The 27,247-nt window shown below is 40.1% G+C and overlaps 1 protein-coding gene across 14 annotated transcripts in view; it reads left to right on the top strand.

Annotated features, from left to right (window-relative positions):
- Positions 1–19,413, top strand: part of LOC114323668 (putative elongation factor TypA-like SVR3, chloroplastic) — a 71,170-nt gene extending 51,757 nt beyond the window's left edge. For 7 of the 14 annotated variants that reach the window (XM_082898187.1, XM_082898184.1, XM_082898185.1 and 4 more), the window contains exons 5-7: positions 12,564–12,690; positions 12,812–12,928; positions 19,135–19,413. In XM_082898187.1, coding sequence (XP_082754313.1) covers positions 12,564–12,690; positions 12,812–12,928; positions 19,135–19,356 — 466 coding nt within the window. In that variant the 3' untranslated portion in view covers positions 19,357–19,413. The other 7 variants (XM_082898192.1, XM_082898193.1, XM_082898190.1 and 4 more) reach the window with 6 other exon arrangements.
- The last annotated feature ends 7,834 nt before the right edge of the window (positions 19,414–27,247 follow it).

Raw genomic sequence — 27,247 nt, 5'->3', positions numbered from 1 at the left:
AAAACTAAGTCAAAAATTGCACTTTTTTCACACTTAATCTTGAGAATAGGCTATCGGGGGGCTAAAATTGTGTAACAGTCACGAGAAGAACCCCAGGGAAACCCCTCCAACACCTCGAGAGGGACCGATGTAAGTTGTGAAAACTTACAGAACTAGCACGGGACTCCCGGTTTGAAAACAATGTAGCAATCATGACAATGTCCGAAGAACACCTCAAACAACTCGGGATAGACCATTGTAAGTTGTGTAAACTTACGGAACTTCAACGGGACTCTCGGTTTGAAAACGACGCCCAAAAATGCACTTTTTTCACATTTAATACTGAAAATAGGCCATCGAGGGCCAAAATTGTGTAACAGTCATGAGAAGGCCCAGGGAACCCCTCAAACACCTCGAGAGTGACCAATGTAAGTTGTATGGGGCTCCCGGTTTGAAAACTACGTCGGAAAAGTCACTTTTCTCACACTTAAGCTTAAAAATAGGACATCGGGAGCCAAAATCGTGTAACAGTCACGACAATGCCCTGGAAACGCATCAAACACCTCGGGAAGGACCAAGAGAAGTTGTGGAAACTTACGGAACTAGCACGGGACTTCCGGTTTGAAATCTAAGTCAAAAAATGCACTTTTTTCACACTCAAGCTTGAAAATAGAGCATCAGTGGCCAAATTCGTGTAACAGTCACGAGAAGGCCCAAGCAACACCTCAAACACCTCGGAGGGTACAATGCAAGTTGTGAAAATTTACGGAACTTGCACGGGACTCCTCGCTTCAAAACTAAGTAAAAAATTGCACTTTTTTCACACTTAATCTTGAGAATAGGCTATTGGGTGTCTAAAATTGTGTAACAGTCACGAGAACCCCAGCGAAACCCCTCAAACACCTCGAGAGGGACCAATGTAAGTTGTGAAAACTTACAGAACTAGCACGGGACCCCCGGTTTGAAAACAATGTAGCAATCACGAGAATGTCCAAAGAACACCTCAAACACCTCAGGATAGACCATTGTAAGTTGTGGAAACATACAGAACTTCAACGGGACTCTCGGTTTGAAAACGAAGTGAAAAAATGCACTTTTTTCACACTCAATCCTGAAAATAGGCCATCGAGGACGAAAATTGTGTCACAGTCATGAGGATGGCCCAGGGAACACCTCAAACACCTCGAGAGCGACCAATGTAAGTTGTAGAAACTTACCGAACTAGCATGGGGCTCTCGGTTTGAAAACTATGTCGGAAAAATCACTTTTCTCACACTTAAGCTTAAAAAGAGGACATCGGGGGCCAAAATCGTGTAACAGTCACGAGAAGGCCCAGGAAACGCATCAAATATCTCGGGAAGGACCAAGAGGAGTTTTGGAAACTTACGGAACTAGCACGGGACTTTCGGTTTGAAATCTAAGTCAAAAAATGCACTTTATTCACACTTGAGCTTGAAAATAGACCATCGGTGGCCAAATTCGTGTAACAGTCACGAGAAGGCCCAAGCAACACCTCAAACACCTCGGAGGGACCAATGCAAGTTGTGAAAATTTACGAAACTTGCACGGGACTCCTCGCTTCAAAACTAAGTGAAAAATTGCACTTTTTTCACACTTAATCTTGAGAATTGGCTATCGGGGGGCTAAAATTGTGTAACAGTCATGAGAAGAACCCCAGCGAAACCCCTCAAACACCTCGAGAGGGACCGACGTAAGTTGTGAAAACTTACAGAACTAGCACGGGAGTCCCGGTTTGAAAACAATGTAACAATCACGAGAATGTCCGAAGAACACCTCAAACAACTCGGGATAGACCATTGTAAGTTGTGTAAACTTACGGAACTTGAACGTGACTCTCGGTTTGAAAACGACACCAAAAAATGCACTTTTTTCACATTTAATACTGAAAATAGGCCATCGAGGGCCAAAATTGTGTAACAGTCATGAGAAGGCACAGGGAACCCCTCAAACACCTCGAGAGCGACGAATGTAAGTTGTAGAAACTTACCGAACTAGCATGGGGCTCCCGGTTTGAAAACTGTCGGAAAAGTCACTTTTCTCCCACTTAAGCTTAAAAATATGACATCGGGAGCCAAAATCGTGTAACAGTCACGAGAAGGCCCAGGAAACGTATGAAACACCTCGGGAAGGACCAAGAGAAGTTGTGGAAAGTTACGGAACTATCACGGGACTTCCGGTTTGAAATCTAAGTCAAAAAATGCACTTTTTTCGCACTCAAACTTGAAAATCGAGCATCAGTGGCCAAATTCGTGTAACAGTCACGAGAAGGCCCAAACAACACCTCCAACACCTCGGAGGGACCAATACAAGTTGTGAAAATTTACGGAACTTGCAGGGGACTGCTCGCTTCAAAACTAAGTCAAAAATTGCACTTTTTTCACACTTAATCTTGAGAATAGGCTATCGGGGGGCTAAAATTGTGTAACAGTCACGAGAAGAACCCCAGCGAAACCCCTCCAACACCTCGAGAGGGACCGATGTAAGTTGTGAAAACTTACAGAACTAGCACGGGACTCCCGGTTTGAAAACAATGTAGCAATCATGACAATGTCCGAAGAACACCTCAAACAACTCGGGATAGAACATTATAAGTTGTGTAAACTTACGGAACTTCAACGGGACTCTTGATTTGAAAATGACGCCAAAAAATGCATTTTTTTCACATTTAATACTGAAAATAGGCCATCGAGGGCCAAAATTGTGTAACAGTCATGAGAAGGCCCAGGGAACCCCTCAAACACCTCGAGAGTGACCAATGTAGGTTGTAGAAACTTACCGAACTAGCATGGGGCTCCCGGTTTGAAAACTATGTCGGAAAAGTCACTTTTCTCAGACTTAAGCTTAAAAATAGGACATCGGGAGCCAAAATCGTGTAACAGTCACGACAATGCCCTGGAAACGCATCAAACACCTCGGGAAGGACCAAGAGAAGTTGTGGAAACTTATGGAACTAGCACGGGACTTCCGGTTTGAAATCTAAGTCAAAAAATGCACTTTTTTCACAGTCAAGCTTGAAAATAGACCATCAGTGGCCAAATTCGTGTAACAGTCACGAGAATGCCGAAGCAACACCTCAAACACCTCGGAGGGTACAATGCAAGTTGTGAAAATTTACGGAACTTGCACGGGACTCCTCGCTTCAAAACTAAGTAAAAAATTGCACTTTTTTCACACTTAATCTTGAGAATAGGCTATCGGGTTGCTAAAATTCTGTAACAGTCACGAGAACCCCAGCGAAACCCCTCAAACACCTCGAGAGGGACCAATGTAAGTTGTGAAAACTTAAAGAACTAGCACGGGACTCCTGGTTTGAAAACAATGTAGCAATCACGAGAATGTCCGAAGAACACCTCAAACACCTCAGGATAGACCATTGTAAGTTGTGGAAACATACAGAACTTCAACGGGACTCTCGGTTTGAAAACGAAGTGAAAAAATGCACTTTTTTCACACTGAATCCTGAAAATAGGCCATCGAGGACGAAAATTGTGTAACAGTCATGAGGATGGCCCAGGGAACACCTCAAACACCTCGAGAGCAACCAATGTAAGTTGTAGAAACTTACCGAACTAGCATGGGGCTCTCGGTTTGAAAACTATGTCGGAAAAATCACTTTTCTCACACTTAAGCTTAAAAATAGGACATCGGGGGCCCAAATCGTGTAACAGTCACGAGAAGGCCCAGGAAACGCATCAAATATCTCGGGAAGGACCAAGAGGAGTTGTGGAAACTTACGGAACTAGCACGGGACTTCCGGTTTGAAATCTAAGTCAAAAAATGCACTTTATTCACACTTGAGCTTGAAAATAGAGCATCAGTGGCCAAATTTGTGTAACAGTCACGAGAAGGCCCAAGCAACACCTCAAACACCTCGGAGGGACCAATACAAGTTGTGAAAATTTACGGAAATGGCACGGGACTCCTCGCTTCAAAACTAAGTCAAAAATTGCACTTTTTTCACACTTAATCTTGAGAATAGGCTATCAAGGGGCTAAATTTGTGTAACAGTCACGAGAACCCTAGCAAAACCCCTCAAACACCTCGAGAGGGACCAATGTAAGTTGTAAAAATTTACAGAACTAGCACGGGACTCCCGGTTTGAAAACAATGTAGCAATCACGAGAATGTCCGAAGAACACCTCAAACACCTCAGGATAGACCATTGTAAGTTGTGGAAACTTACGGAACTTCAACGGGACTCTCGGTTTGAAAACGAAGCCAAAAAATGCACTTTTTTCACACTTTATCCTAAAAATAGCCATCGAGTGCCAAAATTGTGTAACAGTCATGAGAAGAACACCTCAAACACCTCAAGAGCGACCAATGAAAGTTGTAGAAACATACCGAACTAGCATGGGACTCTCGGTTTGATAACTATGTCGGAAAAGTCACTTTTCTCACACTTAAGCTTAAAAATAGGACATCGGAAGCCAAAATCGTGTAACAGTCACGAGAAGCTCCAGGAAACGCATCAAACACCTCGGGAATGACCAAGAGAAGTTGTGGAAACTTACGGAACTAGCACGGGACTTCCGGTTTGAAATCTAATTAAAAAAATGCACTTTTTTCACACTTAAGCTTGAAAATAGACCATCAGTGGCCAAATTCGTGTAATAGTCACAAGAAAGCCCAAGCAATACCTCAAACACCTCGGAGGGACCAATGCAAGTTGTCAAAGTTTACGGAACTTGCACAGGACACCTCGCTTCAAAACTAAGTAAAAAATTGCACTTTTTTCACACTTAATCTTGGGAATAGGTTATCGGGGGGCTAAGATTGTGTAACAGTCACGAGAACCCCAGCAAATCCCCTCCAACACCTCGAGAGGGACCAATGTAAGTTGTGAAAACTTACAGAACTAGCACGGGACTCCCGGTTTGAAAACAATGTAGCAATCACGAGAATGTCCGAAGAGCACCTAAAACACCACAGGATAGACAATAGTAAGTTGTGGAAACTTACGGAACTTCAACGGGACTCTCGGTTTGAAAACGAAGCAAAAAAATGCACTTTTTTCACACTTTATCCTGAAAATAGGCCATCGAGGGCCAAAATTGTGTAACAGTCATGAGAAGGCCCAGGGAACACCTCAAACACCTCGAGAGCGACCAATGTAAGTTGTAGAAACTTACCGAACTAGCATGGGGCTCCCGGTTTGAAAACTATGTCGGAAAAGTCACTTTTCTCACACTTAAGCTTAAAAATAGGACATCGGGAGCCAAAATCGTGTAACAGTCACGAGAAGGCCCAGGAAATGCATCAAAAACCTCGGGAAGGACCAAGAGAAGTTGTGGAAACTTACGGAACTAGCACGGGACTTCCGGTTTGAAATCTAAGTCAAAAAATGCACTTTTTTCACACTCAAGCTTGAAAATAGAGCATCAGTGGCCAAATTCGTGTAACAGTCACAAGAAGGCCCAAGCAACACCTCGAACACCTCGGAGGGACCAATGCAAGTTTTGAAAATTTACGGAACTTGCACGGGACTCCTCGCTTCAAAACTAAGTAAAAAATTGCACTTTTTTCACACTTAGTCTTGAAAATAAGCTATCGGGGGGGTAAAATTGTGTAACCGTCACGAGAACCCCAGCGAAACCCCTCAAACACCTCGAGAGGGACCAATGTAAGTTGTGAAAACTTAAAGAACTAGCACGGGACTCCCGGTTTGAAAACAATGTAGCAATCACGAGAATGTCCGAAGAACACCTCAAACACCTCAGGATAGACCATTGTAAGTTGTGGAAACTTACGGAACTTCAACGGGACTCTCGGTTTGAAAACGAAGCCAAAAAATGCACTTTTTTCACACTTAATCCTGAAAATAGGCCATCGAGGGCCAAAATTGTGTAACAGTCATGGGAAGTCCCAGGGAACACCTCAAACACCTCGAGAGCGACCAATGTAAGTTGTAGAAACTTACCGAGCTAGCATGGGGCTCCCGGTTTGAAAACTTTGCCGGAAAAGTCACTTTTCTCACACTTAAGCTTAATAGTAGGACATCGGGAGCTAAAATCGTGTAACAGTCACGAGAAGGCCCAGGAAACGCATCAAACACCTCGGGAAGGACCAAGAGAAGTTGTGGAAACTTACGGAACTAGCACGGGACTTCCGGTTTGAAATCTAAGTCAAAAAATGCGCTTTTTTCACACTCAAGCTTGAAAATAGACCATAAGTGGCCAAATTCATGTAACAGTCACGAGAAAGCCCAAACAACACCTCAAACACCTCGGAGGGACCAATGCAAGTTGTGAAAATTTATACGGAGCTTGCACGGGACTCCTCGCTTCAAAACTAAGTAAAAAATTGCACTTTTTTGACACTTAATCTTGAGAATAGGCTATCGGGGGGCTAAAATTGTGTAACAGTCACGAGAACCCCAGCGAAACCCCTCAAACACCTCGAGAGGGACCGATGTAAGTTGTGAAAACTTACAGAACTAGCACGGGACTCCCGGTTTGAAAACAATGTAGCAATCACGAGAATGTCCGAAGAACACCTTAAACACCTTAGGATAGGCAATTGTAAGTTGTGGAAACTTACGGAACTTCAACGGGACTCTCGGTTTGAAAACGAAGCCAAAAAATGCACTTTTTTTCACACTTAATCCTTAAAATAGGCCATCGAGGGCCAAAATTGTGTAACAGTCATGAGAAGGCCCAGGGAACACCTCAAACACCTTGAGAGCGACCAATGTAAATTGTAGAAACTTACCGAACTAGCATGGGACTCCCGGTTTGAAAACTACGTCGGAAAAGTCACTTTTCTCACACTTAAGCTTAAAAATAGGACATCGGGTGCCAAAATCGTGTAACAGTCACGAGAAGGCCCAGGAAACGCATCAAACACCTCGGGAAGGACCAAGAGAAGTTGTGGAAACTTACGGAACTAGCACGGGACTTCCGGTTTGAAATCCCGTTTGAAATCTAAGTCAAAAAATGCACTTTTTTCACACTTAAGCTTGAAAATAGACCATCAGTGGCCAAATTCGTGTAACAGTCACGAGAAGGCCCAAGCAACTCCTCAAACACCTCGGAGGGACCAATGCAAGTTTTGAAAATTTAAGGAAGTTGCACGGGACTCCTCGCTTCAAAACTAAGTAAAAAATTGCACTTTTTTCACACTTAAGCCTCGTTTGGAAACAGGCTAATTTAGTAACTTTTTGGCTATTTGGCTAAATTAGGTAAAAAAAACTTATATGTTTGGGATGACTTTTTGGCTAATTACGAAAAGATGTGCAAAAAGTAGAGAGAAAAGAGAATTTTTGACTTTTTGGTATGAGTTGTTGGCTTTTGGGCTAAAAAGGTAACTTTTTGGCTTTTTGGCTAAAAAGGTAAGTCCCCAAACGGGGCCTTAGTCTTGAAAATAGGCTATCGGGGGGCTAAAATTGTGTAACAGTCACGAGAACCCCAGCGAAACCCCTCAAACTCCTCGAGAGGGACCAATGTAAGTTGGGAAAACTTACAGAACTTGCCCGGGACTCCCGGTTTGAAAACAATGTAGCAATCACGAGAATGTCCAAAGAACACCTCAAACACCTCAGGATAGACCATTGTAAGTTGTGGAAACTTACGGAACTTCAACAGGACTCTCGGTTTGAAAACGAAGCCAAAAAATGCACTTTTTTCACACTTAATCCTGAAAATAGGCTATCGAGGGCCAAAATTGTGTAACAGTCATGAGAAGGCCCAGGGAACACCTCAAACACCTCGAGAGCGACTAGTGTAAGTTGTACAAACTTACCGAGCTAGCATGGAGCTCCCGGTTTGAAAACTTTGTCGGAAAAGTCACTTTTCTCACACTTAAGCTTAAAAATAGGACATCGGGAGCCAAAATCGTGTAACAGTCACGAGAAGGCCCAAAAAACTCATCAGACACCTCGGGAAGGACCAAGAGAAGTTGTGGAAACTTACGGAACTAGCACGGGACTTCCGGTTTGAAATCTAAGTAAAAAAATGCACTTTTTTCACACTCAAGCTTGAAAATAGAGCATCGGTGGCCAAATTCGTGTAACAGTCACGAGAAGGCCTAAGCAACACCTCAAACACCTCGGAGCAACCAATGCAAGTTGTGAAAATTTACGGAACTTGCACGGGACTCCTCGCTTCAAAACTAAGTAAAAAATTGCACTTTTTTCACACTTAATCTTGAGAATAGGCTATCGAGGAGCTAAAATTGTGTAACAGTCACGAGAACCCCAGCGAAACCCCTCAAACACCTCGAGAGGGACCAATGTAAGTTGTGAAAACTTACAGAACTAGCACGGGACTCCCGGTTTGAAAACAATGTAGCAATCACGAGAATGTCCGAAGAACACCTCAAACACCTTAGGATAGACCATTGTAGGTTGTGGAAACTTACGGAACTTCAACGGGACTCTCGGTTTGAAAACGAAAGTGCCGTTTCGAACTTAGTTTTCAAACTAGGAGTCCCGTGCTAGTTCCGTAAGTTTTCACAACTTACATTGGTCCGTCACGGGGTGTTTGACGTGTTCCCCGGGGCCTTCTCGTGACTGTTACACGATTTTGGCCCCCGACGGCTTATTTTCGAGCTTAAGTGTGATAAAAGTGCATTTTTTGATTTAGTTCTCAAACCGAGAGTCCCGTGCTAGTTCGGTAAATTTTCACAACTCGCGTTGGTCACTCCCGTGGTGTTTGAGGTGTTCCCGGCCCTTCTTGCGACTGTTACATGATTTTGGCCCCCCGATGGCCTACTTCCATGCTTAAGTGTTAGAAAAGTGCATTTTCTGACCTAGTATTCAAATCGGGAGTCCCGTGCCTGTTCGTTAAGTTTTCACAACTCAAATTGGTCCCTCCTAAGGTGTTCGAGGTGTTCCCCGGGCCTTCTCGTGATTGTTACACGATTTCGGCCCGCCGAGGCCCATTCTCAAGCTTAAGTGTGAAAAGAGTACCTTTTCCGACCTTGTTTTCAAACCGGAAGTCCCTCGCTAGTTCCGTAAGTTTCCACAACTTACATTGGTTTCTCCCGAGGTGTTGGAGGTGTTTCACGGGCCTTCTCGGGACTGTTACAGGATTTTGGGGTCCCCCGATGGCCTATTTTCAAACTTAAGTGTTTAGGATGTACATTTTTTGACTTAGTTTTCAAACCGGGAGTCCAATGCGAGCTCCATAAGTTTCCACAGCTCACGTTGGTCCCTCCCTAGGTGTTTGAGGTGTTTCCCGAACCTTCTTTTGACTGTCACACGATTTTGGCCCCTCGAGGAACTATTTTCAAGCTTAGGTGCGAGAAAAGTGCCGTTTCGGACTTCGTTTTCAAACCGGGAGTCCCCTGCTAGTTCCGTAAGTTTTCACAACTTACATTGGTCCCCTCCGGGGTGTTTGACGTGTTCCCCGGGCCTTCTCGTGACTATTACACGATTTTGGCCCCCGACGGCTTATTTTCCAGCTTATGTATGAAAAAAGTTCATTTTTTTATTTAGTTCTCAAACCGAGAGTCCCGTGCTAGTTCCGTAAGTTTTCACAACTCGCGTTGGTCATTCCTATGGTGTTTGAGGTGTTCCCGGCCATTCTTGCGACTGTTACATGATTTTGCCCGCCCGATGGCCTTCTTCCAAACTTAAGTGTTAGAAAGTGTATTTTCCGACCTAGTATTCAAATCGGGAGTCCCGTGCCTGTTCATTAAGTTTTCACAACTCAAATTGGTCCCTCCTGAGGTGTTCGAGGTGTTTCCCGGGCATTCTCGTGATTGGTACACGATTTCGGCCCGCCGAGGCCTATTCTCCAGCTTAAGTGTGAAAAGAGTACCTTTTCCGACTTAGTTTTCAAACCGGAAGTCCCGCGCTAGTTCCGTAAATTTTCACAACTTACATTGGTTTCTCCCGAGGTGTTGGAGGTGTTCCACGGGCCTTCTCGGGACCGTTACAGGATTTTGGGGGCCCCCGATGGCCTATTTTCAAACTTAAGTGTTTAGGATGTGCATTTTTTGACTTAGTTTTCAAACCGGGAGTCCCATGCGAGTTTTGTAAGTTTCCACAGCTCACGTTGGTCCCTCCCTAGGTGTTTGAGGTGTTCCCCGGACCTTCTCTTGACTGTCACACGATTTTGGCCCCCCGAGGAACTATTTTCAACCTTAAGATCAAGGAAAGTGCCGTTTCGAACTTAGTTTTCAAACTGGGAGTCCCGTGCTAGTTTCGTAAGTTTTCACAACTTACATTGGTCCGTCCCGGGGTGTTTGACGTGTTCCCCGGGCCTTCTCGTGACTGTTACATGATTTTGGCCCCCAACGGCTTATTTTCGAGCTTAATTGTGAAAAAAGTGCATTTTTTGATTTAGTTCTCAAACCGAGACTCCCGTGCTAGTTCCGTAAGTTTTCACAACTCGCGTTGATCACTCCCGTGGTGTTTGAGGTGTTCCCGGCCATTCTTGCGACTGTTACATGATTTTGCCCGCCCGATGGCCTACTTCCAAACTTAAGTGTTAGAAAAGTATATTTTCCGACCTAGGTGTTCGAGGTGTTCCCCGTTCACACGATTTTGGCCCCCCGATGGACTATTTTCAAGCTTAGGTGCGAGGAAAGTGCCGTTTCAGACTTAGTTTTCAAACCGGGAGTCCCGTGCTAGTTCCATAAGTTTTCACAAATTACATCGGTCCCTCCCGGGGTGTTTGACGTGTTCCCCGGGCCTTCTCGTGACTGTTACACGACTTTGGCCCCCGACGGCTTATTCTCGAGCTTAAGTGTGAAAAAAGTGCATTTTTTGATTTTGTTCTCAAACCGAGAGTCCCGTGCTAGTTCCGTAAGTCTCCGCAACTTACCTTGGACCCTCCCGAGGTGTTTGGGGCATTTCCCGATCCTTCTCGTGATTGTGACATGGTTTTGGCCCCTCTCCCCCCGGTGTCCTATTTTCGAGCTTAAGTGTGGAAAAAGTGTCTCTTTCCAACTTAGTTTTCAAACCGGGAGTCCCCGTGCTAGTTCCGTAAGTTTTCATAGCTCACGTTGGTCACTCCCATGGTGTTTAAGGTGTTCCCGGCCTTTCTTGCAACTGTTACATGATTTTGGCCCCCCGATGGCCTACTTCCAAGCTTAAGTGTTAGAAAACTGTATTTTCCGACCTAGTTTTCAAATCAGGAGTCCCGTGCCTGTTCGTTAAGTTTTCACAGCTCAAATTGGTTCCTCTTGAGATGTTCGAGGTGTTCCCCGGGCCTTCTCGTGATTGTTACACGATTTCGGCCCGCCGATGCCTGTTTTCAAAGCTTAAGTGTGAAAAAAGTACCCTTTCCGACCTAGTTTTCAAACCGGAAGTCCTGCGCTAGTTCCGTAAGTTTCCACAACTTATATTGGTTTCTCCCGAGGTGTTGGAGGTGTTCCACGGGCCTTCTCGGGACTGTTACAGATTTTTTTGGCCCCCGATCGCCTATTTTCAAACTTAAGTGAAGGAAGTTTTCTTTTGTATTATCTTGTCAAATTTCAATATCATATTATTATGCTATAGTTGATTGCTGCTAGACAGACTTCTAGGTGACAAATATTGAGTACGAGGAACATAAAGGACGGATAGCCATTGGGCGCCTGCATGCTGGTGTTTTGCGGAGAGGATTGGATGTGCGAGTGTACTGCTTTGGAGCTAACATCTGTTCCTGATGGCATTTGTTCAATTTTTAGAATTATCATATTAAGGGCTGACTGTGTTGTGTATTCTGATTACTTTAATATGACAATCATTGATCATCATCACTGTTATATGAGATTACTGTTCTCCATTAATTTGAATTTCTTGAAATGATGTCTCTTAAAGAAATCGCACTCTTGTTATCTTGTTTGGCTTTCACTTGAAGTTCCTATCTGGACTTTTGCCATGTTATGTGGCCGGGTTGTGCAAGGTGGCTGTGCTAGGTGGAGTAATGGTCTATAAGTGAGAGACCTTATTAATGATATACAAAGGCTCAAACAATTGAAAAGATCCTATATAAAATTTATGTTTATTTAAATAAAAAAAGAAATGGAAAACATATGTGTTAAATACTAATTAGGAATTCGTCCTATTCAGGACTAACGTTACATAAATGGGGTGTATTTCATAGTGGTGTGATGAGTGAGCACTTCCAATTTTTGGTGCAGTAAGTGTAAGTTGATGATGAGTAATTATCTTTGTTGCAACAGGAGGTCTAGTTCTTGTCTTACCCATCTCCCTATTCGATATTAGGTCATAGTTTCATATTATGAAACCAAAATGGATGATATCATATGTTTCTCTTGCCTGACCTGATATGCTCTATGAAACTATTTTGCACGGATTCTCATGCATGTTATATCAACGTATGATTTTGCATTACAAATATACATAGTACACACACACACACACATGCATATGTAGTGTGTGTCTCTTCCAAGACTCTTATGATGTTTAAGTTGTATGTGCTATTCTTGAATTTGTGACTTGTGAAATGATGAAGGATCCATGGCAAGGTAAGCTACTCTTTGGAGATTGTGATAAGAAATATCATGCTCAGATGAGTTTCATTCTATAATCTGAAGATTTTCTGTAAAAAAAGAACACAAAAAGAACTTCACTCATAATTTTAATAATTTGAATCTTTGAAGGTCTGCAGAACGGATGAGACATGCAGATATGTAAGAGTTAGTGAACTTTTTGTGTATGAGAAATTTAGTAGGGTTGCTGCACAGGCTGTGGAGGCTGGTGATATCTGTGCTGTTTGTGGTATTGATGATATTCAGGTAGAAAAAAACTTGTTTTGCATTGATCAAATTTTTTTCTCTCTAACAGTACTTGTAAGATGAATATTTGTATCAATCATTTTCTTTGTTGAAATTGTGGTAACTGATTTATTTTTCTTAGATTGGTGAGACAATTGGTGACAAAATTTCTGGGAAGCCACTACCTGCCATTAAGGTGGAAGAACCTACAGTGAAAATGGCTTTTTCTATCAATACTTCACCTTTTGTTGGCCGTGAGGTATGTTGGTTTGTTTGTTTGTTTTTTTTTTTTTTTTGTTTTTTTTTTGGGTAACAGGAGAGGTATGTTATTAAACTGTGACTTTGAAAATTTGTTCCCTAGTTTCACAATTTAGTACTGATTGAATCATCAAAACAATTTTATTCTCGAAGTTTGTAGCCATTGATACTAGTAAGTCTTTGCTGCATGATTCTCGTGTTCATGTGATTTCTTCCTAATTCATGGGTCATGTCCCTTTGTCAAAAACAAGTTGGGAAATCTGAAATTCTCGTGTTCATCTGTTTCTGGATGGATCTTTTGTAATGTTACTTGATAATGATGCGACAAGCCCAGAGAATTTGCAACAGTACCTTAAGCGTATTGTTGCATGTTATGAACAATATAAGATATTCTTGATACATTATATACTGTTTCATCCTCAAATACATTATTTACAAATTCATAAAATTTATATTAGATCTGAACTTTTCAGTGTGCATCAGTGTCCTAAGAATAACAAAGCATGAATGCTTGAATCGTGCTATTGGAATCTCTGCATGAGTGAAGCTCAAGCCTCATGATTTCTTAATTTTTAAAGCAACTAAATCTATTAGTGACTAATAGAGAACAAAGTTTTTTCTGGATAGAAGGGCACTTCTTGTTAATGCGTATCCGTTTAACAAATGCTACAGCAGTTCAAAGAAGTACTTTGATTGAGATTTTGGAAAATTAGACAGCATAGACACAAGAAAACAAATTTTCCAATTCATGCCAAGGCTAGAGCTGAAACATGCTACAGCCATCATGGTTCAAAGTCTCTCTCTTGGTCTTTGTCTAGGAGCAAATTGGTATGATTGGTCATGATGTGTTGACTCCATGTAGGGTAATACACTGCAATCGAGGTTCAAGAAAAGTAGAAAGAATCTTAACAAATTTAGAATTATCAAGCAAAATACAATGGATCCATAAAATAAATCAAATATACAATAAAAAAAATATGACTGTAAAAAGAACATGAGGGCCACTCATCTACTATGATGTTAGTTGACAATTACATAATAAATATTGATGCAATCCAGAAATGCATATGGTGCAAAACCAGCAAAACAGAGTTATGGGACTCGTCTAGAAACAGCAAATCCAGAAATTTAGTTTATATTATTCACTTTCCCTTATTTTTTCCTTTCCCTTCACCAGTTCTCCCTCAAATGCTTGATCCAAACACAGCGTTGATGTAATTTTACATAGGACTGTACAAAACTCTCTTACTATTTCACCTTTGTATGTAATGGAACATCCTAAAAATTTTAGGGGAAACCACTGGAAACATTTTAGAAATGTCTAGAACCTTCAGGAAAATTCATTGGGAACTTTTGAGAAGAAAAAAAAAAAAAGACCTGCTAGGAAAAGACGAGGAAAAAATTATGGGAAATGTAGTTAGTGGGTTTTTCTTTTTCTCTATGGTCTTGAAGCCTTTTTTGAGAAGATGATACATGACATTTTTTACAAGATTCTTTAATTGTTCCCTTAGTTGGACTAATCATTATAGTTCTTGTGTGTTCCATTTTATTTATCAAACCTTTTCAGTAGGTTATTTTAAACTTTTAATATAATTTCTTATTTCTTCCTGGTTTGGTGGTTCCCATTCCTTATGTGTGTTTTAATCATGTTTTACTTCATTTTTCTCAATTTTTAACTCTTCTATTTCTCTCTGTGGCAATAAGAACCTAGCTGCTTCATGTGCCTTACTTAGGTTGTATAATCAACATTTGCAGTTAATAAGCATTTCCTCATTGTGGTCTGGCATTGACAGTTTGCTATTTTCAATGTTTGCTCTCAGGGAAAGTATGTTACTAGTAGAAACTTAAGAGATCGTCTCTATCGTGAGCTTGAGAAAATTTGGCCATGAAAGTTGAAGATGGTGAAACTGCAGATACATTCATTATTAGTGGAAGGGGTACTTTGCATATTACCATATTGACAGAGAACATGTAAGTTTTAAGTATAAGCTATGCTGCGAGTTCAGAACAATACAAATAAGAGTCACAGCATATACTGTCATGACCCGAACCCGCCCCCATGGGTTAAGGATATAACCGGCCAGTAATCATAAGATTACCTGCGGCCTCAAACCAAACCAAACGTATTTTAACAGAGTTAATGGGGGCCAAACGGAAGTAATTTAAAACTTTGTCCATAGAGTTGTGCTTACATGGCACATGACAAACCATACATATATATATACATATATTAATAACTCACATCAAAATATGTACTAACACAAAGCTCTGTACATACAGGATCATATAAGTCTAAGTCAACCAATCAAAACTATATACAAACGTATCCAAAGTCCTCTCCAATATGACAAAATGACATAAGGTAGCAAAAGGGCGAAGACGTGTCTCGTTCGTGAGACATGAGGGTTGACTCTTCAAAACCTTGGTTGTTTCACACAAACTTCATTGAGGTTGGGTTTGGACCTCTCTTGGCTCACCTACAAGCACATGAATGAGCGTGAGCGAAAGCCCAGTGAATAATATCAATTAAAGAAGATACATTGGAACAATATATACATTAGACGGCCTTAGGCCCAATTCATATTTCTATCTAGTAAGTGACTGTGGTTCCAAACACATCGGACGGCCTCGGGCCCAATCCATTCATGTCAAACTGGCCTTTGGCCCATTTGTCTTTCATTCATGTCAGACTGGCTTCTGGCCCATTCATTCTTTCATTCAGATCATACTGGCCTCTGACCCACTCATTCTATCATTCAGATCATACTGGCCTCTGGCCCATTCATTCATTCATGTCAGACTGGCCTTCGGCCCATTCATTCATTCATGTCAAATTAGCATTTGGCCCATTCATTCATTCATGTCAGACTGGCCTTCGGCCCATTCATTCATTCGTATCAAACTGGCATTTGGCCCATTCATTTGGCATAGCAAACATTGTCCACCATTTAAATTAATGGACTTATAAGACTTACATAGAAGTAAGTAATTGGACAAACAACATATTTCAAATATCTTTATTAAGATATTACTCACAGTGATCGGCTGGTTGATTTGCCCTGGAGCTTGACCCACATCACATAACACATATGAGTCACAACCGATTCAATCCGTTTTTAATTTACACATTCCTCTTTAGGCTTCATTTTTGTCCCTTTAATTCATTTACAATGCTTAATGCATGCCTAAGAGTACTTAGGAGTGAAAGAGAACGGGAAACGAAACACATAATGCACTTTCAAAATTTTAGAAACAGGGGTCCCTGCTCGAGCGGAAGGCCTCACTACATGGCTCCCTGCTCGAGCGTGAACTTCTCTGCTCGAGCGAACACCATGCCTGCAAAAAAATACTGGAAGCCCAAATTTTACGCTCAAGCGGCGGTTCTCCCGCTCGAGCGGACATCAAATTTTCTGGGTTTTCCAGAACTTTTTCTTGAGCTCAAACTTGAAATTCAAAGGCTCTAAATACATGATTTTAGCTCAAACTCCACATATACATGTACTAACATGGTACAAACACCAATTTACAACATTATGAAGCTCAATTCCATGAATTACCTACATGCATGTTCCAAATTACACCAAACTTGTTTCCATCATAACAATTCCATGTATTTCAAACTCATATTCTCATGGATGGTACATGCATGTGGAACACAACTTTTGTTCTCAACTTAGATGATGAAGAGATGGTCAAAAACATGAGCTTCAACTAAAATCTTACATGGATCATACATTTTGTGCTCAAACATGCAAATTCAAAGCAATTACACACATGCATGCATACATTGACCTTCAATTCAACAAATAAACAAGATTCAGTTCAGATACAGTACAAAGAAATAAAATAGGATCCCCTTTTATTTCTTTGTATTTTCGTTCCTATTCGATTTCTTCATTCCCTCCTAGGTCCCATTCGTCTACCCTTTCCCGGAAGTCGATGACTATTCATAGCTATTACCTTGACACCAAAGAAGAGTTCGACCCAATGCTTTATTTCTGTCCTAGGGATTCCTTGGTTCGGGCCGACGAAGCAATATCACTCGATCATTATCAAACTGACTGCAATCTTTTTCTGTCCGTGAGGATCCCACCAGAGCGCTTTCTACTTCTAATAGGCCATGAACTAGATCAGAATCATTCTCAACGAGTCCTAGATACCTGTGACTCGATTGGTGAAATAGTATCTCTCCCCCAAAAAGCATGTTTTTTTTTACCGACGCACAAAGAAAATATTTTCTTGCGAATGAACAAGATATTGAGGAATTGTCCATACGTAAAATCATAATTATTGATACGGGCTTTTTTAAACGGAGCCTGGATATTTCATTTGATTAGTCCAATCAAGCTAACCATAAATTATTCTAATTGAGAATAATATGAATTCCCCTCAAAAAGGGATCTAATTGCACTTCACGCTCCAAATTTTTAATGATTTAATTAATCTTTACACCAAACTTGTTTCCATCATAACAATTCCATGTATTTCAAACTCATATTCTCATGGATGGTACATGCATGTGGAACACAACTTTTGTTCTCAACTTAGATGATGAAGAGATGGTCAAAAACATGAGCTTCAACTAAAATCTTACATGGATCATACATTTTGTGCTCAAACATGCAAATTCAAAGCAATTACACACATGCATGCATACATTGACCTTCAATTCAACATGATCAACTCAATTTCATTTCAATTCTTACTCTTGATTACCCAACTAGCTTGAATACACAATTTACAAACTTATACTTCTGAATTCATGCTCACTTGCTTACCTAGAGGTTCAATTCCTTCAATCTATAGCAAATTCTTGAGTAATCTTCAAGATTTCCAAGCTTTCAAGATCAAACTTCAATTGTGAGCTCTCCCTCTCTCTAAGCCGACGCTTTCTCCTTTTCTTAGAGTTAAATCAGCCAAGTTGAATAAAAGAGAGAAATTAAGTGTATATGGCCCTTTATATAACCCCACTAAATCAAATTATCAATATTAAATAATTGAGCACTTAATCGTTTTGAATCTAATTATTTTGATCCGAATCAATTTTTAATTAAATTTCACCGTAGGCTCTAAAAATCACGCTAGTCACAATGGCGTAGTCAATTTCGGGTTTTGTGGCCGATAAGGCCTTCAATTTAAATTCCAAAGCAGATAATCAAACAGATATTCTTACGATGAACAGATAGAAATTCAAAATCACATATTTTCACATAATCAAATTCATGATAAGGACCAATTAGCATAATAAGGAACAGGGTTATCACATATACATAGGTGCCGATCCCGTGGACGAAATTTTCATGAAATGACAATAATAGTGCTTGTACAGCCTACGTTTATATAGGTGCCGATTTACGGTTTCTCGCAGACGAAATTTCTGTGAAAGGTTGATATTGTTTTGAGATTCCCAAAGTGTAATTCACTGCCCTGTTTCTATTGTAAAGGAAGTGACTTATGAATTCTGGTATAAAGCTGGCATTACATGGTTTTTGGAAAAAGATATAAAATGTTTTGACACAAGCATTGCGTGTATATTTCACCCTTATATCTTTGTTAAGATTTATATATTGTGTTGGATTATTTCTACTGGGTTTTGGCTCACCCTATGTGGGAAAACCATTTTCAGGTGCTGATGATATGTCTCTGCAAGGAAATAGATTGGGAGGACTTGGAAGTAAAAGCTTCATTTTGTTTATTTTGTTGTATTCCTTTTGTACAAGCCTAGGGCTTTAACTGTATTGGATTTAAATCCATTTTGTCGTAACTAAGATATGATTTGTTTTATAAATGCTATTTTGAGAATCATGAATGGTTGTCCATTTTTTCTGCAATGTATTCATAACATCCTTAGTATCAAGTGTTCATGTGATATGTGTGACCTAAAACCAGGGTTTCAAGTGGGTTCCATCCATGGAACTGGTTATGCATAACTGCTTATATGATCTGCACGTGGGTCTTTATGACTATCTCAAGTGAATGTGGGTCTTTATGACCATCCCAAGTGAATGTGGGTCTTTATAACCAAGTGATTTGTTAGCTAATGGTTGTACCACGTATAACTGGTTGAGAAATTTGTGTAAGTATGTGAATCTGAATTTGTTCTGATCTGAAATCTGATTTCTGAATCTATTTTATACATCATTCATAAACCCTTTACTCTGTTGTTATTCACTAGGCTCTAACTCATTGTATTATTTATGTATGTAGGTGATCAGGCGCGTGATCAGACCTAAGTTGCTACCTAGATCTATTTTGTGTCAGCCAACCTGTGCGCCTCCCAAGGAGGTTCCCGGAATGCTTCAAGTGGTCGAAATTTGTGAACTACATTTAAGCCTTTTGTTTATTTTGTTTAAGTCTAATCAAGTTCTTATACACTCTGTTTATTGGGCTAAGGCCCATTTTGATTTATCTGTATATAAGATGACGTAAGGCTAATGTGACAATGATATCATATATGTAAATAGAAGTTTCAAATTTTTTGTTCCATGTACGTCTGCATAGCTCTATAGACATTATATGATTGTATTTGCTTTTTGTTAAACTGTTTCAGAGGCCTTTGGTAATCCCAGGATTACTGGCCAGTTACAATGTTAAACCTATAGGGGCGGGTTTAGGTCATCACACCGAGCGATTGTGTCAGATTTGAGATCATTATATAATCATGAGTACATATATAGTGTTGAGGTTAGGCATGTTTATGAACTATGACTCACGAGGGGTTTTGAAATGTCTGACCTCGTGTGATCCAATGAATCTGGGGTGTGAACTAGATATTTTGAGTGAAGGTTAGTTCATGGTGACTTAATATTGCACTCTTCCCTTTACACCTTCTTAAGTCGGACGCTTTATTTTTTTGTATGAGTAGTAGATTGAATGAGAGATTGACAAAATGATAGTTGCAAATATAACCAATGATGTGGACGAGTGGAAGATGTTAGAAATTGAGTCGGTTTTGACTCGACCCATTACCCATGGAATGTCCATATGGATTATTGATAATTCACATGATTTGTAAATAAGATAATTAAAAGATTATCTTTCGGGAAGTGTTTGAGTTTTGGGAGATTACAACTCCGCCTCTATTGGTAGAGAATCTCTATACATCTGATATAGAGAGAAAAAATAATATATGCATTATTCGTATGGGAGTTTACACAAAATCTCCACAAAATATTTCTCTTTGTTCTTCCCTCCTATGTTCCATTGTAAAATCTAAGGATTTAGAGTGTGGATATAATATTAAGAAACTTTAATAACTTCTTAATGAAAAATGCTTCAGACCACTAATTCACCACTAATGATATGACACCATGTGGACTCCATCACTGGTGTGATAGTTTAGCCTTTGTTTTTTGTTTTTTGTTTTATTTCTTCGTGCATTGCCAGCTCATTAGAGCTGGCATTAGTACTACCATTTTAGAGCACTGAATCAGTGCTGGGTCTTAATTGACAAAAGGTTTTCCAAATGAGGCTTGTAATTCAAGTGTCCGATCCAAATCATTTTCACATCAAGTAATATGGTTACCCGTGTCATTTTTATTCAACTATATATAGTGAGTGTTTGAAAAGTTGTTATTTTAGTAGGTTATTTTAATTTTTAACTATTTTAGTAAGCTAAAAATCTATGTTTAAGAAAATAGATTTTTTTTGTAGTTGAATGTGATGTTTGTAAGAGAAAAAGTGAAATGATTATAAATTTTAACATTGTCTTATTAATTATTTTAACATATTTTGTCCTTTCGTAAATTTTAACCCAGAAAAAAAAGGCTAAAACCAACTTGCCAAACACCCCCATAAAGTGAACATGTTACTTGATGTCCAAACCTTCTTTTTATGCCATGTGTCCCATATTTCTTAGAGAAATATAAAATTAAATATTAAGGTGGTGAAAGGGGCTTGAACCTAAAATCATTGGTCTAATAAACAATACTTCTACCACTAAAGCAATAGACACTATATTTTTAATTCAAAATCAAAATGTATATTATAGATTTAACATGACATTTATTGGGTGATACTCACCCACTAGTGTAAAGTGTTGTTCAGGACAACGAAACAAAAATAAAAAATAAAAGAAACCTTAATGTAGAGAGAGAGAGAGAGAGAACAAAGACGTTCAGTGAATAATTAATTAAACAAAAAGCATACACAATCATGAGACAAACAGGAGGATGGTTATTAGTTATTTATGCCATCTATTTCTAACTGTCGTGCTGCTGCTGCTCATCCTCCTATTGCAAATATTGAGTGGGTGAGCGATCGAGCGGATGTCATAATACTTTGGACTGTACCCAATGGATGATTCCCGTTGAAATGCGAAACAACCTCATCCTCATCTTCATCTTCATCAAGCAAGACTACCTCTCAACATATTCCATCGCCTTCCTCTTAACAGATTCAATCCTTTCTTCATCATCACCTACAGACTTTTCATACTCCAAATACTTTTTGAATAAGAACTGCATTTCCAACAAACCACTTATTCACTCACTCATGTGACAAGGAAAGTCTCAAAAACTAAATCTTTAGCATGAGCACGAAAAAAAACAAAAAAACAAAAACAAACACAACCAACCAGTTAAGTTGCACACACCTTCATCCTTTTAGGTGGCAGGCTCAAACTTGTTGCCCTCTCAAATAATGCACGAATCACATCCACATCACCAAGTCAAATTTCCTGTTTGTTAATTTTTTTTTAAGACAAATTTTAATGCATAAAGCAAACTATATTTTTTTATCATTCATTGTTAAAAATAAACAACAGAAATAGAAGAAAAGGATTTTTACTTGATCAAGATAAATGCTCCACAAATCTGTTCTCTTTGGGTACTCGCGAAGCATTCCCTCAAACATGGATCGCCCTCTATCAGGAACCCCACATTTGAACTCTAGAATAGCTGCTTGCGAGAGGAACTTAATGGGGAAGGCATACAACAGCTCGTTTTACAATAGACTGAACTTCATCCCGATTTTGATTCAAAAGCCACTGAATCCGCCTTAGCCAAACCTATAAAAAATAAAATTAATAAAAAACGTATAGTGAAGTCTAGTAGATTAATTTGATAGCTCCGCCGCTCGAGGAAAAAACAATAACAATACTCTAGTTTATTATATCATAAAAATACCTTGCATGAATGCTTGAACTTCTTGCTCATTTTGCTGAGAAGCTCGTCAGCCAACTTGTGTTGCTCAATCCTTTCATGCATTCCCAACAGTGCCAGATGCACCTTTTTGGGATCACAATACTGCAATGCTCTTCCAAATATTTTTGAAGCGGAGTCCTGAAGAGAAAAACTAAAGTAAGAAAACTCCTAGAGCTATTGAAATGATACTGATGGTGAGAGTTTTTTGGAAACAAGGCAAAAGGATATACATGTATAGTATATATATTTTACCTCTGGAGGATATCCATATTCATTCTCTAAATTAAAATAAGCCACCCATACATTCAACTTCTCAGATTCTTCTCGGATGTTTATTGTCTTCAAAGCCCTAAAGAATACGACACAGACATAGAGTGAGAAGCAAACTAACACACATTATGAACATAAAAGCCAATTTGTGGATGTGCATTTATTTTATTTTTTTGATGCAACTAGCTACTGCTGACACAAAAAATGGCTTGTCAGTTCAACCACAGCATATTTGATGAAGGGAATATAAGGTAAAACCAAAAAATTTGAATGTAGAGAAAAATGAAACCAAAGAAGAAAGAAACAAAGAAAAAAAAAGGAACAAATCAATACAATAAGACATCACGTGACCAGAAAGCAGAAATGCAATTCAGGACCCATAATAATGTCAATTCTCTGCTTCAAGCCCAAGATCCCTAATCCACTTTCACATCCTGTTCAGATATTCTCGCTTTTTCTTGACAAACAAAAGCTTACACACAAGACCATGCACTCCTATGTGCCATGTGGCTATCCACTCAACAAATCAGTCTCGTTATTTTGAAAATTTAAGGTTTAGCGTTTACTTTTCAACTCAAATTAAACAAGCCTTTGTCTCAATTATCTCAGCTCAATTTGAATATTTTCTTTCTTCATACTACCGGAGAAATGCTTATTATAACATTGATAAAAGCAGGCAGTGGATCGGATCCCATTGTTAATAACTTTCAGTATTTCCTGTTAAAAAATAAATCATAATAAAGAGAATAACAACAATAAAAAGACACATTTAGGGACAAAATGTTTTGCTTGAAGCAAGAATTTCAAGTTGAAACAAAGACCAGTGATGGGCAGCAGCAACAGAGATAAGAGTGCGAACAGTAGTCATCTTGGCAACGGGGGCAAAAGTCTCATCGTAATCAATCCCATACTCCTGAGAAAAGCCCTGGGCAACCAAACGAGCCTTGTATCGTTCCAAAGAACCATCAGAAAGGGTTTTGACCTTATAGACCCATTTAGAGCCTACAATATTCTTGCCAGTAGGTAATGGAACCAAATCCCAAGTCTGAGTGTTAGCTAAAGCAGTTAACTCGTCATTCATGGCAGCAATCCAATTGGGATCATGACAAGCTTCCTTGTAGGACCTAGGCTCAAAATAAGTATGAAGACAAGAAAGAAAAGACTGATATGAAAGGGAAAAACATGTATTACCAAAACCATACTAGTTCGGAGCATGACGATCACGCGTGGAAAAACGACGTGCAGGAGGAGCGGGATCCAAAGAAACAGCTGGAGGGACAGTAGAGCTAGAGACAGACGAACTCGGAAGTGCTTTGCGACGCTGATAAACAAGAAGAGGAGCAGGGGAAGCGGGAGCTGGAGAGGGAGGAGCTGCCGAGATATTAGAGGTACTAGAAGGAGGCAAGGTAGAGATCTCAAGATCAGAAACAAACTCATCAGAAGAAACATCAGAAGGAAATGGGTCAACGTGAACCACTTCCTCCTTGGTAATAAGGACATAGGTGGAAGGTATAGTGTAGTAGGGTAGTTTTTCCAAAAAAGTGACATGCCTAGACACATAAAGCTTTTTGGTGGCAGGATCATAGCACCGATAACCTTTCTGATTAATGCCATACCCTAAAAAGACACATAGGACACAACGAGGACTAAGCTTAGAGCGCGCCCGTTTAGGAAGGAGCACAAAGCATGTAGAACCGAAAACACGAAGAAGAGAATAATTAGGAGTAACACCAAGAAGACGCTCATACGGAGATGAGCCGGAGAGAAGAGGAGTAGGCATCCGATTGAGAAGATATGCAGCAGTGAGCATAGCTTCTCCCCAAAAGACAGAAGGGACAAAGGATGAGAGTAGCAAAGAACGAGCTGTATCAAGGAGATGGCGATGTTTGCGCTCAGCACGACCATTTTGGGCAGGAGTGTCTAAACAAGATTGATGAATAGTACCATGAGTAGCTAAAAACTCCTCAAACTCAGACAAGTAATACTCACCTCCCAAATCAGAACGAAGAACTTTAATGGTGGTGGAAAATTGAGTGCAAATCATGGAGTGAAAATTGGAATATATTTTGTAAATATCAGATTTTCGTGTCATCAAATAAACCCATGTAAACCGACTATAATCATCCACAAAAGATACATAATATTGCGAACCTCCCTTAGTAACTATAGGGGAAGGATCCCAAACATCAGTATGAACCAATTGAAAAGGAGAAGACAAAATAGAACTACTTTTATTAAATGGAAGAGCAGACATTTTAGCCAGTTTACAACCACGACACTAAAATATCAGCAATGGGAAAATGGCCTAAATGTCCAGACTGAACTAACATCCTCAAACGATCACTCGACAAATGACCTAACCTAGAATGCCAAATATAAAATAAAGAGGACTTATTGTTTAAACAAAAAGAAGACAATGCAGTAGAAGACACATCTAAAGGAACATGTAAGCTGTCCAAGATATATAGTTCTCCAACTCTACGCTCAATCCCAATCTGCCTCTTGGAGACCCGAACCTGCACAACACAATGAGAGGAAGAGAAAACAACATCAAAACTGGAATCAGATAATTGACTAATAGAAATAAGACTAAGTGAGAGGTGAGGTACATAAAATACAGGAGAAAGAGACAAATGGGAAGAGAAAATAGAACCAATAGAGGAGACAGGCATAGATGAATCATTAGCAGTAGCAATAGTGATAGGAGAAGGAGGGGAGACACAATTACTAAGGAGAGATGCAACAGGGGTCATATGATGTGAACAACCAGAATCAAAGATCCACGAAGTGTGGATATTACCTGAGGATGATGAACCAGACAAACCTAATTGAGTGGTAGTCATAGCGGAAGCCTGGGACGAAAGAGCTGGATTGGCCACCATGAAAGACTTGAACTGCTCAAACATAGACTGCATATTGGAAGATAGACCATTCTCAAAAACTGGTGCAGAAAAGGCGGCAGATGAGCGAGATCCCGAAGATGTCGGCTTAGAGGATGGTGGACCAGGTGAACAGCCTTTGGGCTGCACCAGCTTAGGACAAGCATGTTTCCAATGACCTTTCTGATGACAGAAGCTGCACTCATCCATAGAAACCCGAGGCTTGGGCTTACCAGTAACTTGAAATAAAGAAGATGGTGGGGTTGGCAAGAGCGGAGGAGTGGCAAAAACTGATTGGGAATGAGGAGTACCATGAGCCACCTTAAAGCGAGTTTCTTCTGCAATAAGCTCACGGACAGCACCATCAACAGAAGGCAAGGGGGCCCGATGAAGAATAGCGCCCCGAAGTGGCTCAAACTGATCACGAAGGGCCATAAGAAACTGAACAAGACGTTGCTTCTCCTGATACTTGGTATAACTGTCAAGTAACTGCAAATCTGATGGTTCCATTAGAGCAAGCTGATCCCAATAAGTAGTCATCTCATTATAAAATTCCTGAATGGACTTATCTTTCCGACTAGCACTGCGAATGGACATCTCAAGTTCATACTGTTTTGCAAAGTTAGACTCAAGGTACATAGTTTTCAAATAGTCCCAAACTTGTTTAGAAGTAAAATACTTGGAGAAATTCATACCAATAGTGGTTTGAACTGAATTATGAAACCAAGTAAGAATTTGTGCATTTTCCTTATCCCATTTAGCAACATCAGCCTCAGTTTCTTTGGATTCTAATGGTCGAGTAGTTACACCAATAACATAGTTCCACATACCTTTACCCATGATAAAATTTTTCATTACATGAGACCAATAAGAATAATTTGTGCCATCCAACTTAGTCGTGATGGCTTGCAATTTATCATCAGCCATATTGCTATAATCAAACAACCCAGTGCAAATAACAAATAGTACCAGACACAGATACACACTGAACCAGAGACCACGATGACGAAGTGCGAAGAGAAGAGAGAGAGAGTAGTACCAGTCAGAGAGATACAGTGAGCCAGAGATCACGATGAGGAAGGGCGAAGGAGAGAGTTCCAATCCCAGCGACCAGAACCACGAACGACCAGAGAGAAATCAAAACAGAGTCAGGCAGTTGTGATTGACGAAAGAATGACGAACGACATCGAAGACTTGGAGCCGAAATTACTGAGAGAACCACGAATGAAATTCATGAAGCAGAACAGAAGAGGGAGGCACGAGACAGGGCAGTCGGGTCTCGAAGCCAGGCAGAGGCATTCGTGAGAGAACTGTTGGTCGCTAGAAGCCTTCAATCAAACCAGACGATCACAGGGAAGAAGACGTTGACTCAAGGGCTTCTAGAGGTTTGACTCAGAACCCGCTCTGATACCATGATAACAAAGAACATCTATTTCATATATTTTGAATAATTATTGAGTACAATATATATAACCTAAATGAAATAAACCCTAATAATCTAATAGACTAAACTACCATAAATAACTAATAGAAAATACAATAATCTTCACATGTACATAGTTACCTTGGGTTGACTTACTTTCGTATGATCCTGTATGTACAGTGTTTTGTACTAGTACATAATCTGTTGTGAGTTATTAGCATATAAATTCTGAAATGTTATGGTGTGCATATAAGCACAGCTCTATGGACAAAGTTTTAAATTGCTTCCGTTTGGCCCCTTTTTCTCTGATGAGTTTTGACTTGGAATGGAGGCCGTAGGTAATCTGAGATTACTGGCCGGTTATGGCCTCAACCCATAGGGGCGGGTTCGGGTCATGACAGTAACTCTCTCCCCTGCTCTATATTTAGTTTCAATATTGTCAACATGATCATCAGGAAGCTCGGAAATAAGGCATAATCCAACCTAGGCAGAAGAAGAATGCAATTATAAACCCAAACTAATATACAGTCTGCTGCCAGAGCAGAATACCATGTGTTACATAACCTAAAAAGAGTTGGGGCACACCTACCCATAAAACGCATCCT

Source organism: Camellia sinensis, chromosome 12 (genome assembly GCF_055761805.1).
Source record: "Camellia sinensis isolate YWXY chromosome 12, ASM5576180v1, whole genome shotgun sequence".
NCBI classification, from domain to species: Eukaryota; Viridiplantae; Streptophyta; class Magnoliopsida; order Ericales; family Theaceae; genus Camellia; species Camellia sinensis.
This window is presented reverse-complemented; position numbering and strand designations above follow the sequence as displayed.